Raw genomic sequence first — 18,858 nt, forward strand, 5'->3', positions numbered from 1 at the left:
CACATAAACACGCACAAAGCGGCAGTGGACTCATACAAAAGGAGAACGAGAGAGAGAGAGAGACGTGGTCCTTAAAGCCTTTACATCCACAGAAATCAATGTGGCTTCTTATTTATTCATTCATTGAGATTTGGATCAACAAAATAAAAGCAGGAATTCAACCGTCCGGAAAAGAGGAAGCAGTGCCGTTCCCGCCTCCCCCGCCCCATGCATGTTGCCTCTTTGAGGTGAGCCCATATAGAACGAAAGCAGCATCTAACGAGAGACCCTTACAGAAACATAAAAGGGTCACATAAAACCGTAGATTCTGTACAAGCTAATCCTCCCTAGTTGCTCAATAAATAAATGAATATGTGCCATTGTGTAAAGACATTCTATTCGGAATGCGCTTAACCGACGCCAAAATTCAACTTTTAATCCCTCAGAGGTTTTTTTCTTGGCGTCCAAGTGCACACTAAAAATTACTGGGTTGATTTCCTAACCCACTCGCTGGGGATTTTGAAGAGATTGGGTTACTTTTACCCAAGTTTGGGTTAAGGGAAAAGTTTCTTCTTCTTAGAAAATGTTGGCAATATAATTTGTCTTATTTTTAAGCACAGCTATACTTCTTGGTAGCTTTAACTCTTCCGACCCCTCGTTGGATCCAAATCTTGACCCGACGTGCTAGGTCAAATCCTCAACCCAATCCACTGGGTACAAATAACCCAGCATTGGCTCTGTCCCTTTTGGCCCCAGCGCTGGGTTAGCCACTTCACCCAATTTGGGTTACTTTTGAGCCAGCAGTTTTAAGAGAGCACGACTTTACAACCATGACACCTATTCTAGCTTCAGGGATTTCAAGTAGAAAAATAAACATTGTCCTGACATTGCATAAAGAAGCCATCGATACATCAATTCATTTGAGTCAGTAAATTGCTGTTTTTTTATACAGTATATATATATATATATATATGTATATATACAGTATATGTACTGTATCTTAAAAGGTCCTCACACAATCAACAACATGAGGAGAAGATGCTCCCCGACAGAAAAAGACATGGAAGGTTTCCATGCACGGAAAGTCTCTTTAACGCCGGCCCCTCCGTATTCCTCACAGGAAAATAAAACAAAATAAATGCAAAAGTGTGAGCGCACAAGCAACTGCCTCACAGTAATCACACATGAGCAAGGAAGACGCCTTTAGCTCCGCCTCATCTATTCCCTGATTGGCTGATTGGGCAGCACTCGTCCGTCGTAGGCGCAAGGCAAACCCACACAAGCATGTTTTCATCGCCACCTGAATGGAACCTACACACAAACGCAACACAGGCCTAAATTGTGAGTTAAGGAGAAAACACAACATAAAGTTAAGACCAAATGGTGAAAGAAAAAAATTGGACCTGATCATATTTAATGAGAAATTTGTGAGTCTAAGCTGTTTTTCCTCAATTATTTACATCTATATAACACGAGCTGACACTGGCAAGCCGGCCTTGTGCCTGCCTATTGCTGGTTACAATTTGGATATTCATGTTTTAGGTCCAGAAGCGTTTTTTTATGACGTTTGGCTTTGTACATCGCCGTGATAGAGATGGGATTCAGTTGTGGACTTTGAGATTTTATGCAAAAGGACAGATGGCATTTACCAGTGAGGAATTAAAAGTCCCGATCTTTCAATTTTCAGGGACTCAAAAGAATCAGTGACATGTTTGTGAAAATGCAGTACCACTGTCACTATTGACGGTTTCCTCCTTGGAGATGCTTTCACTGCAGCCACCTTCACTTTTGTCTCCAGTAAGAGAAAAGCACGCTCGATTGGCTCGAGATCTGAATATGCAATTTCTTTGCCTTGTCTCAAGTGGCTTTTCACAACATCAGCAGAAGTCTGGGGAATCGAGGCGTATCATTCATCGTCAAGAAATGCCGTCATGAATGTAAATCGGATGGAAGGATTCCAACAAGGTGCAAACAACTGGTACCAGAGACATTTTTTTTCAACTTTGGAAAACATTTCACATGTGAAAAATAAACTAGAGAAATCACATGTACATAACATATGTAAGAAATGCGAACATTCTTCAATGGTCAAATTGGTCGCCTGATCTCAATCCTATAAAGCATGTAGCACATGAAGGCGGAGCCTGTGAAAGCCTGGCAAAACATCTCCGGAAAGGAAACTAATTAACTATTAATAGACTACAACCCACTAGTATGATTTGATGGTGGAAAAAAAAACTTGAAAAAAGGCCCCGCTAGCCTAATGTTAATGCTAATTAGCATCTATGTTGCGGTGCTTTATCTCTTTTCACAGTTACATCTTCTTGATCCCCTGCATAGAATGACTAATATTAGTGCCGCACCGATGAGTTTAGAAAAGAGTTGAAACATTATAAGCCCCACTTGAGTTAATTTTTTGTTTTTGTGGGGAGGGGGGGGGGGTGCCTTTCCATTCATTTCAATGGGAAAAGATGTGAAAATATCACAATTGATGTACCGCGTTCTGCATCAAATGGCTCTAATTCCTGAATGGTAAATGCCTTCCTAACTTTTGTGAAACCGCTCAGGTGAAAGCTGAAAGTCTCTATTCGAATGGCATCTCGTTTTATTTTTGCGGCAGTGCAAAAACGCAAAATCCCAAAACTTTCATTGTCCGCAGAACTTCTGGACCGGACCGTATGTAGTGGTTTGTGGTGTTGCAGTCGAGCCAACAGTGAATTCCATCTCAACACACAAATCCCTTGGAAAACGTCCTGGTCCAGGCCAGTACATTCAAATAGTAATCATCATCATCATCATCATCATCATCATCATGTGAGGGTTGGCGTTGTCAAGTGGCGGCGTTTTGGTTGTTGAAAGCTTTCAAGAGTGGACCTCGGCCAACATCAACAGTTCAGAAGGCAACCTCAGATGGGTTGGATTGCATCAGTGCAAAAAAAAAAAAAAAGAAGAAGAAAAAGAGAGCTTTATCTTTTATCCCCCCCGCCCCTTTATCGTTCCGCGCCGCGACGAGCTTACTGCAAATCCTCCGTCCCGCCACCCGCACCCGACTATGGTTCAGTGCAAAGTCTATACAGTGCTGTATAGTGCAGGTACTCCATAGGAACATGCATACAGTGAGACAGAGTAGGAAGCACACTTATCTTTACAGTACAATCCTTATCTGTGCAGTGTTATTGTGTGTGCGCGGCGTCATGGAAGTTTTCATTGTGTTCATCATTTGGGGGGGGGGGGGGTTGCGTAACTCATTAGGATGTAAGAAGGGGGGAACACGATGTTCTAATGTGTAAACAAAGTCGCCCCCTCCTCCTCCTCCTCCTCTCACCTCCTCCATTGAAGGAAATTATTAATATTATACACTTAAATGTTTTTTTTCTCACTTGCACCTTCACCCCATCTCACGTTGTTATAAAATTATTCCTATTATAATGTTTTAATATGTTAGGTCTTCGTTATAGGGTGATGGGGTCGCATGCATGTATCCGCCGCACAGCCACCCCACCCTTCCTTCCCCCCCACACGCACTGCCTCCCCCCTCCCTCCTGATCCCTGATGGTAATGTCCGTGTTGCTCCTCATCCTCTCGTCTTGTGTTTACCTTTGGGATGTAAGGCTTACAAAGTTTGTTGCATCAGGTCTCCTTCATCAGCGCAAGTTTCAAACAATCCATCTTGCCCAGGAAAAAAAATGTTTGTATTTTTTTTGATACCTGAAAAGCAACATGATAATAGATAGATATTGTATTACTACGGCTGACTCCCGGTCAGTTTGTACGGAGGAGTCACGTGACAGCCAGGAAATCAGTTGGTTGCCATGGAAGCGGCCGGGCCCTCTTCCTGCTGCCGGGCAGCCTCTTCCTCCTCCTCCTCTTCCTCCTCCTGTAGCGTGTGAGCGAGGCTGGCCGCCGTGGCGTCGCAGGCCCTCGGCTCGCCCACTGGCGAAGCCGGCAGTTGCCCCGGACTACTGCCGCCTGAGGCGTCCCCCGGATGCGTTGGCGGAGTCAACGTGGACGACTCCGGCTCCATACACAGTGTTATTTCTCCATCCTTAGATAGATAGATAGATAAATAGATAGATAGATGAATTGAGTTGAAATTAATGGCTATAACAACTAATATTTTTTTTATCTTCTGTGCATTAACATTATTAATTGAACACCAATAAAATTAGACTATGCTAAACTGTTAGCAATCACGATTAGCATTAGCGCGTAATGACCATTTAAGGTAAACGGACACTAACCACCACTTTGTTCACACATACATCATTATATCGACATGAGTTGAATTCAGTGGATATAACAACTAATTATTTTTATCTTCTGTGCATGAGCATTATTAATTAAACATCAACAAAATTTGACTATGCTAAACGGTTAGCATTGACCTTTTAAGGTAAACAAACACTAACCATCATTTAGTTCACACATACATCATTATATCTACATTACATATGTAATAGTGTCTTAAAAGTAACTGATAGATGATAATTGCATGCGTCTGCAAAAAAGGTCCGTATAGAAACGGCGCGCAAACTTGTTTCCGGTAGAGCTTCAAGGCAGACATTTTTAGTCGACCTATTTTTAAAGTTGACTAACTGACTTGGACGACTTTTTCCCCCCGGCCCTATAGGTACTGTAGATAAATAGATGCCGTATAGCCCGTATTGTAAATATAACGTGAGCTCACCTTGACCTCCTCCTCTTCCTCCTGCTGCTCCAGCAGCGGCGAGTGTTCATTCCCCACCAGCTCCTCTCCGGCGGGAACGCAGAGGCCGGGCTCCACCACGGCCGCCGCGCCCATGTAGCCTCCGGCCTCCACCTGGTAGGCTTCCATCTGGCCCGTGTTCCACAGATCCACCAGCGGCGGGTGCACTTGGTGGACCAGGCTGTGGATGGTGCTGTTGGGAGTCGCTTGCAAAGAGTGGTTGGCGCTGTGCAGCCTGTGTTCCAGTGACTAGGAAACAAAAGCGTGGAGATTGGGATCAGAATGCGAGCGAGAAAGATCTGTTGTGATGATTGACCGGGTAGATATGTTGTGAATGGGCTGGGGAGGAGTTCTGGTGGGGGGTGTCTGGTCGGTGCTGGATTTCACCTTCCTTGGTTTTCTTCGGTCCCCTCGGGTCTCCTGGTGTTCGGTTTAGGTGAACGGTATGAGATTTTTTTCTAATAGGTTTTCTGGTGAGCTAACAAATACACACACGCACGCACGCACGCACATACACATACTCACCCACACACACAAAAAAAAAAATATATATATATATATATATATATATATATATATTTAAAAAATAATAATAATAAAAAAAATATATAAAAAAAAAGAGCAATGATGATGACATTTCCGAATGAACAATACTGAGCTCTTAAAAAAAATAAAAATAATAATAATAATAATAAAAAAAAAAAAGATATGTTGTGAATGTGTTATGTAAAAATCATCAGAAAATAAAGCGCACTACTCGAAAGTACAGATAGTTACTGTAACTATTCGTTGCCCGCGCGTGCTCACCTGTTGCTGCTGATATTGCAGGAGCTGCTGCTGCTGCTGGTAGTGCTGCATCTGCTGGAGCTGCTGCAGCTGCTGCAGTTGGCTCTGCTGCTGGAGGTTAAACTGCTGTTGCTGCTGCTGCTGCTGTTGCTGCTGCTGCTGCTGCGACAGGAAGTGTGCGGCCGCCTGCCCGTCGTAGCCCTCGGTCCCCACGAGGTAGGAGCCGGCCGGGGGTGACGCCACGCCGGACGGGTCGTTGTTGATGGGCTCCCAGGCGTCCGAGGAGGAGAGGCAGTAGTGTCCCTGGGAGACGTAAGTGTGAGGCCACACCTCGGCTGAGGAGTGGTGCAAGATCTGGTCTGGAGGAAAAATATTTTTTGAAAAAAAAAAAAAGGAATGTGTGTTTTTAAAAAGCCTTGTCAGTTGGATGTGGGCATTCAGTGTGTGTGTACCAGAATAGAGTAGAGAACCTGAAGTCACCCAATTTCAAATTTGTTGTGAAAGACACACTCCTAAAGTCACTAGAATGTTTTTTTAAACCGCGGCCATGGATTAAATCGCACAAATAATAAGCATATGATGCGAGACCACATTACAAGACCTTCGTTTAGGGAGTATTGAAGGTTTCATTTGTCTGATTTGATTTTCTTTGTGACTTCATTGCAACACTTCCAGAGAAGCCGAACGATACAATACGATACTACAAGACTCAAGGAAATTCAGTTTCTTTCCGATCTCCCCGAAAAAATTAAAGTTAGAAAAATTATTAGTGGTGCCCGCTCTTCAAAAAATTTAATAATTGACAATAATATATTGGCAGTTTTTTTCCCCACTGTTATAAAGTTAAACAAAAACTAAAGGAAAGGACAAAGTTTTGTAAAACAATCCTGCCTGTAATTCAAATACTTATTGTATGAGTTGAATAACAAAAAAAAAAGGCACTTGATTCATTACATATATTTTTTTAATTAATTGGCCAATTAATCAGTAATTGAAATTTCATTCTGCCAAATATCGCAATTTCAATTGGCCTCATAATAGCCATATTTGTTAATAGCAGCACCATAAATGTGGATTCATGAATTGTCACATCATATGACGGCAACACTGCTTTCTGTTTTCCCTCAAGAGGCAGATATAAATTGGACCCCAGAGTAAAAACAGCCAAAAATTTAAACTCGGAGCTTGTTATTTTTTGTCTGTATTTGATTTAAGAATCGTGGGATAATTTCATGCAAATGAAGCATCACAAACCTTTAGGTTGTAAGGACAACAACAAAGCATAATGTGAGGCTCATTAAGGCTGACTTGCATGCGGGCTAAACTCTCCAAATGTGCTATTTATGCAGATCTGGGACTTGCAATTTGGAGGGGGGGGGGGTTCTTAACACCGCCACGCTTTAGGATATTTGCCTTTGCCAAACTTTTTACCTCGACTTGTGATACTCTCCTGGTTGACCTCGCTCAGATGCGCCACGCTGCCCTGGTTTGATCCCGACCGAGGGCTCTCGCAATCCATCGACGTCCAGGCCATGAGGGTCGCCTGGGAGATGGCAAACTGCTGCAGGATGCCTGAGGTTAGAAAGCAAAACACATGCGGAGCCTGTAGCGTCATTGGCTGAATAACTGGCACGTATACAATGAAATTCAAAACGACATCACAATGTAGTAAAATGCCATTTTACGTATGCAGTTCATTTGAGCGTATATCCAGAAAAGGCAATATTTCACTGGCTAACGCTTCGCTGTTGACCGGCCACAGCTAACGGCGTCCTAGCAACGGGAATATTTGTCCGGTTAACACCGCCCTAGCAACATCAATTTTTGGCTGGCTAACACCACGCTAGTGTAACGTGAGAGTGCGTTGGTGGTTAACGGAACACGCTTTATAAGATGAGAAAGAAAGATGGAGACGGATTTCTTCTGGAACAACTCGTCACACATGCAGCTAACAGCGGCAACACTTCCTGACAACTTACACTAACCAATCAGGAGCAAGCAAACTTTAGGTAAATGCAAGTGAATGAGAACAGCAGATTCAACACGTCAATTTAGCTACTTGTATGGGAAAACAAACAAACTAATCGTATAAATGTGTAAATAATAATTCTGGAAACATAAATGTTTATGAAAATATATATTTTAACAAATTGACTTAAATCGTACTCGTTTCTGAACCTTACACTAGCAACAAACGAAAGGGAGTTTAAACTTGGACGCCATACCTGAAAGACGAAATAATTTAGCGCTAGCTAGGATGAGGCTAGCAGCAATGTCGATGGATTTAAAATGGACCAAAGAGGGGAAAAAAGAACAACCTTTATCCTGCCATTGTCCAGGGCAAAGAATCCTGGAGGTTAAAGTAAGTTATTTTAAATTAAAAAGGTTCAACTTTCCGTGTGTTGAATTGATACGCTAACGCACCGTTGTAGGCTACTAGTAGCTAATATGGCTTTGTTGACGTATAACCAAGCTAAAGTGCTATCTATATAAGTGCACTCCATTTACTATTTTGATCAAATTGGATTTTCATTTGTTGGACTGTGACATTTTTTGGGGCAAAAGTGCAATGAGTAACAATATGAATAGCAAATGCAGATTTATTGTGCTGAATCACAATAGCAAAATTGAGGAGGAAAACAATTTCAATTACATTCTCAACCTTAAACATTTCTTGACAATAATGTGACCTCAACTAGTCTAAACATGACATTCTGATTAATATTACATTTGTGGAATATGAGTTATGCAGCAAAATCCAGCCGTTTTGATTCATTTTAGGGGGCGGCCATTTTGCCACTTGCTGTCGACTGAAGATGACATCACAGTTGTTCAGGGCTCAGCCCAGCTAACAACCACCTGTTTTCTGAAGCTGCGCTGGGATTGGTTGTTACCTGAGACCTGAGCAACATTGATGTCATCTTCAGTCGACAGCAAGTGGCAAAATGGCCGCCCCAAGATGGATAAAAACGTCTGGATTTTGCTACTTAACTCATATTCCACGAACGCAATGTTAAACAGAAATGCATATTTAGACATATTATTGTCAGAAACCATTTTTGGGGGTTGACCTCCCCTTTAAAAGACGTTTGCCAACCTGCGGCGAATCGGGCCTCCTTCTCGCCGTCGCTCAGGTCGCTGTACGCGTCGTTCTCCAGCCGCCGCTCCTTTTCCCGCTCTTGGGTGGTGATGCGGGACTGGGGGATGCCCCCCGCGCCCACTGTCGACATGCCCCAGTTTTGCCACTCAATCATGTGGGCGACGCGGCCCTGGGCCATGGCCGTGGGTTTGGTCACTCTTTCCTTCATGGTGCGCGACACACCTGAAGGGCGGCGGCGAGACGAGACGAGGAGGTGACGGATGGAGGGGACGCGTCATTTCCAGGGTAAAATGGAGACGAGGCATGTGGGCAAATAGAAAAGAGGGGGAAGGGCAGACAAAGGATAGACGCGTTATTTCCGAGTGTGCATGACGGTTTGGCGGCGGATGTTTTGATGGCCTGTCAAAATACGTGGAGCCGTTCGGCTTCGACTGATATATTGCTTTTCCATTTGATGTTATTGAGCAGCAACTTTTGTCTTTCATTATGATTGATATGATGTCATTACACGCTCTCACCAGACACTTCATTATGTACACCTCCACAATCGCGTCAAATCAAAACCCAATACAGCATCATGCGTCGTTTTGATTGACACACGCCAGGGAGGCATCCTTTCAACAATATGTTGACTTTTGTTTGTAATATTTCGGGAACGTTATTTACCTGCATGACATTTAACCATGAGACTGAGAGGTGGTGAATTAGAAATAGATTAGAAACACCTCTCTGCAAATAACAATCAATACTCAGACGTCTCCTCGTTGGATTGTGCTGGTGTACTTAATAAAGTGTCCAGTTTGTCAATTTAGCGTCATCAGATTCTCCTTTTTCAGTAGATACACTAGCTATAAAAAGTCTACACACCCCCATTTTATTGGCCAAGATCTTTTCCATCGTCAATGTGACCTATAACCTGTACAACTCAATTGCTTTTTTAATCTTATTGAGAGGGCATGTAAAAATAAACTGAAATAATGTGATTGCAAAAGTGTGCACACCCATGACTGTAATGTGGCTGTGTTCACAATTAACCAATCGCATTCACTCACGTTAAATGAGAGTCAGCACACACCATTAAACGTGCCGGATTAACTCCAAGTACATTTCAGATGTTCTAGTCGGCTTTTCCTGCACTCTAAATGCAGTTGGGTTAAATATAACCCAATTATGGGTCAAAAATGGACTGATCCTCTACTTGGGTCAATTTGACTCAACTTTGAGTCAAGAAATGGGTCTTTTAGTGTAAAACAACTAAATATTGATTAGATCCTTTACTTGGGTCAAAAAAATTGCATCATTTTGTATAAAACAACCCAGAAAGTTGGGTTAAATTGACCCATGAAGTGGATCGGTCCATTTTGGATCCATAATTGGGTTAGTAGTGTGACCTTTTACCAGAAGCCTGATGCGCTAACATTGACTTTTTTTCTAGACCGATACCAGTACGATTATTCTCTACAAGCAACTACCGTCAAGGAGAACTTACTCCATGTCAGATGTATTCATTTATTTTCTTGCCTTAAGTATCGGTGACTGGTATCTGCAGCCTCCACGAGTACCCAATACCTTAAAATAAAGCTAGTATCAGTTTGATGCATGTGGAAAAATGTGTTACAGTCTTAATTTTAATACGACAAAAACCTGCCATTTGATCAAGGGGTGTGTAAACGTTTTATATCCACTGGACAAATGAAAGTGATTTTGTCTCCGTGTACAGTGTTTTTAATGTTGCAATTTGTAAACAATTTCCCCCTTATTAAATATTGGTATCTCTTCTAATAGAATTATGTGAGCATACGGTTCAGTCAAAGCCCGGCTGCGGTTAAATGAGGGTGTTCATGAACATGGATTATGAGAATAGCTGAATGGCAAAGGTTATGGAGATGACATTCATGTGTTGAAATGAGACGGAGCCGTCCTGGCCCGAGCGGGAAGGAAGGATGGGATGGGATGCATGAAGCGCTTGTCTGTCTGTCTGTCTGTGCATGACGAGCTGGAAGGGGTTAATTGGGGTGACGTGACAGCTTGGGCACGAGTAACGAGAGGTGGGGCCCGCTGACACGCTAGCGCCCGAGCTGCGCCCGCTAAGTGGGAACGCGCTATGTCTCCTCACTGTCAATCAGCCTTCCCCGAAGCGCTTAGCGGGGGAGAAATTCATATCCCGCACCCGAGCTTGCGCGCCGGCTCCGCGGCGCCGCCGCCGAACACTCGACTGTGCACCGCTGGCTGTTGTGATGCTCTGTGATGGAGGCGAGTAGATGAGATGAATAAATGATGTGGATGTTTGTGGATGTCCACACAGTAGAACAGCTTTTGCACTGCACTCCAATAAACTGCACTGCAGAACACAACTAGCTCAAGCCAGTGGCGACGAGTGGCATTAGGAGCAGGTGGGCGCACCACAGACAACTGGAAGGGCATACGGGAAATGTTGAATGGAATAGTGATTCTCGTAGTAAATTTACTTTAAAGGGCCGACATACTGAACAAAGTTCAACAGGAAGTATTTACTGGTTTTCATACCTTTTTTTTAGTATTATGCCCTATAGGTGTTTTCGTACTACGACGGCGTATTAGGGCCACGTATAAATATATATTTATTAGAGGCAATATTCTGATAAAGTGGCAAATTTGCGAGAGAAAAACTGACGGGAAATACACGCAGCGTACTACTCAGATGTTTCGGCCAATACTTTTTGGTCGGGTTTTCAAATAAGGAGATAGTAATGGCTTTAACCATATGATGTTAAGCATTCGCTCTTTGAAGCGTTGCGTACTGCCAGCGACAAAGACGCCTTGCTTTGCGAAGGTCCTGAGGACCCTGAGGATCAAGCATTTAAGTTAATTTGTTAAAATAAATATTTACTTCAACAGTTATGTTTTCAGAATTATTATTTACACATTCATACATGTTTTTTGTTTTTTTTGTACAAGTGTCGAATCCGCTGCTCTCAGTCATTCACTTGCATTTACCTAAAGTATGCTAGCTTGTGATTGGTTAGTGTTAGTCAGCTGATAGGGGATCAGGAAGTGTTGTCGCTCGAGCTGCGGTGAATGACGAGAAAAGTTTCAATTAAAAATGAATCCGTCTTCATCCTGCATTTTCATTTTATAAAGAATGTCTGCGCTGTGTGTATTTCTCGTAATTTTCGCTAACTAGTTTGCAAATTTGGCACTTTATAAAGTCAGCGCCAGTAGCCCACTAAAATAATATATTATTATTACGTGGCCCTAGAAAAAAAAAGTTACTAATAGTTAGTAATAATGGTATTATTTTTATGTTAGACCGATATGTATTTTTCAGGGCTGATACTGATTGGTAATCAAGGGGTGGTGAAAAACATCCAGCGATGACTATTTGTCATTCATTGACGGGGGACGTCAGTGCGCACAAGTTAATGATTGCTCGCATGCGCATTCAAAGTCACCATATGCCAATTTACGTTATCATCCTTCGTCTTTGAAGTTAAAATTGTTTTGAAACGATTCACAGTAATTAGCTTATGTTCCCCTTGCATGGCAAATAAGAAAATAAATTGATTTCTATTTCAATTAATTTCTATGGGATTTAACCAATTGGAGATTAACAAGCCTGAATTGTTTGTATTTGACCTTAGAGGTTCCGCCGTATTAAAAAAAAAAAAAGCCTCCTTTTAGGGCTGTTATTTGAGTCATGTTTCTGTCAGCCCCTCATTTGACATTCAAACACCCTTGTGGGCATATGCCAATTTCGTCACACTTGACCAATTCTGCCGAACATTTAAGGTGTCACGCAAATGTGGCGTAACACAGAAAACGGATCAGACGGAATGTGGTGGCTGCTAGTTTACTCATTTCATGTTTTTCTATTGACTTATGCTAGTTTGAGGCAAAATGTGTTTTGAAAGGTATTCATTGTACATGGAAAATAATTAACTTATACAATTAATTCAAGACAAAATGCTGAAAATGGCTAAATGAGTCAAGTATCCTTTTAAGTACTAAGTTACCAAGTAATACAGGGCTGGGCGATAAGCCGAAAAATATAAAAATATAATATTTTTTCAGGTATTCAGGATGATTACGATTTTAATCGATTTTAATCTAATAAACCCAACAAATGTTTATTTAAAGGTTTCATTTATTCCAAAATAAGTCTTGTGCAAAATATTCAGACAACAATATTGTATACTGATTCTAAATTAGTTTTAATATCAATTTAACATTTGTGCTTAATTACTACAATTAACTCATTCACTCGCAGCCATTTTCACTGAAGCAAACCCCTTTGCTCCCGGCTGTTTGACCATGATTTTGACTGATTTTGCAAGGCCCGCAGAATATTGTGTTCTATTGCTATAAAAACATGGAACCTACCAAAAGAAAGATTCGAGTCTCTTCTTTTATTAGGAAAAAAAAATCTATCTGGTTTCTGTTTTGCAGCAATTAGCATTAGAATATAGCAAAATGTCGTCATTATTCACCAATCAGTTTGAAACGGTGGGAAAAACAGCTTGTTTGCAACATGGTTGATCTCTTATACTCTGCTGCCACCTGCTGGCCGTTTTTGTAATTACTATCATTGCCTTTGCCATTCACTTCAGTTCAGAGGCTGCATCAAAGCCTTCTGTATGCTCTAGCATTAAAAAAAAAATCTATAAATATGTCTTTGGAAGCATGGTAATATTTAAAATAGAACGTATTTATACGTTTTGGGGAGCAAATAAGTTAAGTTTTTAGCAGTTATTGTAAACATGTCTTATTGTAAACCACCCACAGTCACATCCGGATGTAACAGAACATAAAAACAGCTTCAATAATCCAGACGACAAAACTCTATTTCACGAGTTAGCAAATTTCCAACTATTCGATTTTCAAAATGATGATTCATCGAATTAAGTCGATTTATTGCCCAGCCCAAGTTACCGGCATCGCTATTAGTGACTAGGAGGGTTTTCGTCGTACTATATGTAACCGAGCTAAGCAGTTGGTGCCCCACCAGTTTTGGCCACTCTCCAAAACGCCACTGGATGAAACCAAAAAAAAAAAAAAAAAAAACTGCACTGAAAGTAAACACTTGACCGCACTTGATTCAACTCTACTGAACACGACACTTTGCACAAGTCAAAACATCCAAACTGATTAGAATTCAGCACAACACACAGACACCAAATGACACTATAATTCACTTCGCCACTCACCTCTTCTCAGAGCAACACGCAGCACAGTGATGTTTCTATTGTCTTTTCGAGGCTGATTTCATTCCGCCAATGACTCACGCTGAGTCATTGGCTATCACAGTGTGGAGGGGGGGTGGGCAGGAAAACAGGGGAGGGTGGGGGAGTGAAGTAAAAAAAACAAAAAAAAAACAGGGGAACCCATTTTGGGTACCATGCTGACTCCAGCGTCCGCGGCGGGACGGAGCCAACATGGGGTCTGTTTACCGGTCACAGCACAGACACACACCTGACACACCTGACAGAGAAGACTTAGCCAGAGCGCCGATGCCGTAAGCGTTTGAGTTCCTCTTGAGGCGCGGCAGGATGGACGTGGTGTCCTCCATAGACAGCTGCAGAGAGGAGGAGAAGAGGGATGGCGGAGGAGAGAGGAAGGCGGGGTGAGGGGGGGAGGGGTGGGGGGGGGGAGAAAAGAATAGTATGGACGGTGTGACGGGGCACACAAAGACACCGAGACAGTGTTAGAGAGAGGTGAGTGGAGGGGAGAAGTGATGGAGATGTTGGATTAATACAAATCGACATTGCCCAGAACGTTGTTGCAAGTTATCGTGTGCTTATTCCTACTGTGCCCGCATTTGTACACAGAAAACAACCGACAAGACTTGGAAAAGCCAAGGTGTGAGGAGGGGGTTGTGATTTGCCAAGGATCGACCTTCCCATCAAAACAACGTAGCGGGTGAGGCGATGACGTCACAACACTTACATTGATCCCCTCCCACGAAAATTCTGAACGTCCATGCTGAGGAGGAAAGACGGGAACAAGGGGTGGGAGAGAGAACATTGACATGCGCGGGAGGGTCGAGAGCAGGCAGCCAATTGCAACAGATCGGGAGATTGCACATGGGACATGCGGAGGACGGAGACGAGGCGAGATACGAGACACGAGACACGGACAGGTTTTTTCCAGGAACGACAAAAGAGGCGAGGACCAGAATGACAGGGAGAAGAGGGGGAATTGAACAGCCATCAGTTTGGATTTGTTCACTTATGAGGAGCAGGCTGAATATGCGAGGGGGGGGGGGGGGGGGGGGTCGATGAATGAGCCGCTTACGCGCACCTGCACCATTGATTGGGGATGCAAAGAGGTGGAGCATTTCCACTAAGTTTCTGGAGTTTTAAAAGGAAAGTGAATCTAAGATGGGGGATTTTACCAATATTCCACACTGGAAAGATGAAAAGTATTATACTCAAGCATAAATGCAAAGATTTTGTTTAAGTAGAACTTGATCACGTTTTAAATGTGTTTTTGAGCTGTCAATTATTTTATTGCAGAACAAAAACATGAATGTTGAGTGAAATATTAATATTAAAAATGCACCCCCCCCCCATTCAAAAATACCAACAAAGTCTTATTTGGTCATGTCAGTTGAAAAGAGACTCAAAAATGTCAATTCAAAAAGCATCGTCCCTGCTAAACCGTGAAAATCGGGTCAAAAATCATCTTTTGAATTAAACTTCTGAAATAATGGGGCGGGCCATAGGGAACATGCTTTTTTTTTTTGCCATACTAGAATAAAGTGTGATTGCACATCCACTACAGTAGGTGACACTCTCACTTATTTTTGATTAGATTTTTTTATGTTGCAGACTAAAAATAACACGTTTTCTTTATTTTTTTTACTTAAAGCTGCTGTCGGGAACTTTTTCCCCCAAAATATCTATACAGTAGCCTTTTTATTCGACTATTTATAACGGAAATGTCTTCTAATTAGTAGATTAACACCTTAGCTGTTCACAATTGGTACTCCTGCAAGCCTCTAGCCAATAGTTTTGGATTCGGGTTCGAATTTCCCGTCTGCGGATGTGACGTTGTGTGCGTGTTGTGTATGTGACAAAGGGTATGTGCAGTTTCATTTTTCGTCAGCAGACGGCAGTAGTGATTCTAAAATGGAATATTCCTTGTTGAGTAGATTTAAGACTGGACAATTTTACAATCAAGCGGTGTCACTTCATTATTTCTCCACATTCTCCTCATCAATTTAACTGAGTCTTCTACTCAGGGAACCCCCTTCTCCGATTGGCTGACAAGCTTCAGTAAAAAAAATTAAAAAAAATAAAAACACTAATTTGCTTATACAGGCCAAAACTACCGTGACGTTTCAAATGCTGACACTTGCCCTTAAAACGCGACTTAACTAGCACAAATGGAAGATTATTGCAGTAGGTTTTTTTTTGGGGGGGGGGGTACTTGTCGAGCCAGTCGAAGTGTCTGTGTAATCGAAAGACAGAAAAAGATGTCAGTAGTATCTGATGCAGCTGTCAGACAAAAGAATGAAGCTTGCGGCAAGACGAGTGCGTGTTTGTGTGTGCGTGTGCGTGTGCGTGTTTGTGTGTGCGTAGGCCGCCGCTGAGCACAAAGAAGATAAGGCGGGATTTCTCTTTATCAGCTGGACACTAACTGGACCAGGACACCGGGTGGCTACTGGCGGGCGCTGCTGAAAAGTCGATCATCACAGTCACTTCCAAGTCCAGCACCGATCGAGTCAAAGTGGAAATCTTCGTGCACGACCGTCCGGATTCAAAGGTGAACTCATTAGAATCTGCTGCTAACAAGGGCAAGGTCACTCGAGGAATACTTCACAAAATGCAATTTGGCTATCTTTGTAGTCTTTTTTTATATTAATGCCCACGAGAATGAAAGGAAGTTATGAGATCCAAATCATCTCCTCGGCAATAAAATTTTTGTCATGTCAAAGTATTTAATATCACAGTTTGGGCATTATATGCTAATGTTAGCACAAATTGAGCAGTCTTTTATTGGTTGACATTTTATGGTTTGGTTGAACATTGTGATCAAAATGTTGTGTCGGTTTTCCAGTAAACTTCAACCGGAAGTGACAAAACAACAGCACACTTGGCTTCTAATCTGGAGAACAGTCCAAGCAAGTGAGTCTTTTCGTTTTTTTCGGAGTGATTGTACGATATTGTCTCATTTCTTGACAGTGAGAGAGTGAGAACAGAACGTAAGGAATACTTTGAAATGTCTGTTTGTGTTTAAAACATGCTGAAGGGGCCAAACTAAACAGTACTAAAAATATTCATATAATTGATGACCACTGAAATTTATTGGGTGCAAAACAAAAACAAACTTTTTTTTTTACTCCCAGCCACCCCCCCCCCAAAAAAATAATTTTTACTCCCAGCCGCCCCCCCCCAAAAAAATAAATTTTACTCCCAGCCGCCCCCCCCCCCCAAAAAATAATTTTTGCCAAAAATTCTGATAAATATTCAATATACATTTTCAATGAGAAAAGGACCAAAATGGGGGTAAAAATGAAAAATAGTGGATTTTTTTTTTTAATCCTTCAATATGTGACTCGACGCGCGATGCAAAACGCTCTCCAATATCTCATGTCACGTGTGTATCCGATGACATCAACCGCAAGGGGACATCTTACAATTTACCTGTATGAACACATTTTACGTGCGCCAATCTCATGCTTGACCCCAGCGAGTCAATTTCTGCTTCCGCAATGTCTCCGCCTCCACCACCCTGATTTGAAAGAAAATAAGGGGAGCCGCTTCGATTGGCTGGGAGGCGGCACAAACGCAATCTCCTCCCTGCGACCAAAAGAAAGAAAACTATGCGCATAGTTAGACCGAAAATAGGGCCTCTTATGTCAGTTTGCATATTTTGCACGATAATCAATACTTAATAACTTCCTGTTCTTTTTCTTACGCCTTTTTTTTTTCCCGGTGTAATCTTTGTACAGGTAGTTGCGTCCTCTTTCGTTATTTCATACTCTCATTACACTGGAATGTGTGTGATTTAACACTTGAGTTGTAAAGTGCACCCATTGGAAAAAAAAAAAAAAAAAAAAAAAAAGTTTCCCAAAAATGATCATGGGGTGTGGGTGTTTTTCTCTCTGCAAGGGCATGGCGCGTAAATAAATCATGGAATCACTGTGCAGTACATTTGGTTTGAAAAGTGAAGCTGCGTTTTAGTGGAAAATGGCTTCCTCTCCAATGCGCCGTCCCAGAGGACGAGGAGGAGGATGAGGAGGGAGGGAGGGAGGTTTGGGGGAGCGGGTGTAATGGGAATGGTGACTGACTTATCAGACATCCTGCGACTGCAACGAGCCAAGCGTTGCTCGGTCTTCCGGCGCTATGCCACCCCATCGCGGCGGAAATTCAAGCGCCTAACACTGAGCGCAGAGTGCGTTACGTTCCTCGTCTACTAGCGTGAGCGGCGGCACTTGACGGAGAGCTTCAGCCTCTCAGTGAGCTGCGGTGTTGTGAAACCCGACTACATCGTGTCAGCCATGTTGCTTGCCAAGCTTGTCCGCCTGTGGGGGGGAAAAGTTGTGGCAGAAGGTGAATAAGGTCTTACCTGCTCCCCATCCTTCTGGACTGGCACGCCATCTGCTGCTGAGAGCAGGAAAGGAAAGAGAGAGAGAGAGAGAGAGAGGGGGGGGGGGGTTTATTAACATTCTTTCTTTTGATTGACGTCAGCTTGGAGAGTAAACAGAAGCCACAAGTGAAACATTGAGCAGGTTTTTGCCAAGGTCAAACGCAATGGTGGGAAGTCCCAAAAATATTTTGTTACTGAGTTAAAGTAGTTTTTCAGGTATCTGTACTCGATTTTGTGGATTGATAGGGAGGACAAATATGACAGAAGCCACCTTAACCCGCAGGTGCATTGTTTGGTGTTGACGCCTCAAAAAATAAGGTAGACAATTTGTTGTCTAAAAAACATCAAATCTAATCTGAAAAAAACAAATAAAAGTAATAAAGGGTTTTTTTTTTGTTGTTGTTATCGTTAACTAGTTTAGCTTCTTTTTTTTTATTTTTATGTTTGCAAAGCTAGGGGAACATGTTTTGATAGCATAAAAACCTGAGCTAACGCTAGCTAACGTTTTGGTTTAGTTATTAAGAGCAAAACCATTTTGTGTGCAGAAGGGATTTTTTTTCTCCCAAGTTATCAAAAGGGGTAGTGTATATAATTGGCAGTAAAAATCCATTCCTATTTTTGTACCTAAGTGCATGTGTTGCATTTAGCTTGTACTTGCTAGTAGGTGTCATATTGCTATAATGTGAAGCTAACATTGGTGTCATGGCTATCATCCTGT

At 42.3% G+C, this 18,858-nt stretch overlaps 1 protein-coding gene across 9 annotated transcripts in view; it reads right to left on the reverse strand.

The window, feature by feature from the left end:
* Positions 1-71: 71 nt before the first annotated feature.
* fam131bb (family with sequence similarity 131 member Bb) overlaps positions 72-18,858 on the reverse strand; it is a 33,171-nt gene continuing 14,384 nt past the window's right edge. For 2 of the 9 annotated variants that reach the window (XM_086077781.1, XM_086077779.1), the window contains exons 2-8: positions 18,120-18,157; positions 14,019-14,121; positions 8,568-8,792; positions 6,902-7,042; positions 5,492-5,829; positions 4,667-4,933; positions 72-4,024 (exon numbers count right to left, since the gene is read on the reverse strand). In XM_086077781.1, the coding sequence (XP_085933907.1) occupies positions 3,779-4,024; positions 4,667-4,933; positions 5,492-5,829; positions 6,902-7,042; positions 8,568-8,792; positions 14,019-14,121; positions 18,120-18,157 (1,358 nt within the window). In that variant the 3' untranslated portion in view covers positions 72-3,778. Of the gene's footprint in view, positions 4,025-4,666; positions 4,934-5,491; positions 5,830-6,901; positions 7,043-8,567; positions 8,793-14,018; positions 14,122-14,492; positions 14,529-18,119; positions 18,158-18,858 lie in introns of all 9 variants that reach the window. The other 7 variants (XM_086077778.1, XM_086077777.1, XM_086077776.1 and 4 more) reach the window with 7 other exon arrangements.

Source organism: Leptonotus elevatus, chromosome 6, assembly GCF_054856555.1.
Source record: "Leptonotus elevatus isolate MCC_2025b chromosome 6, RoL_Lele_1.0, whole genome shotgun sequence".
NCBI classification, from domain to species: Eukaryota; Metazoa; Chordata; class Actinopteri; order Syngnathiformes; family Syngnathidae; genus Leptonotus; species Leptonotus elevatus.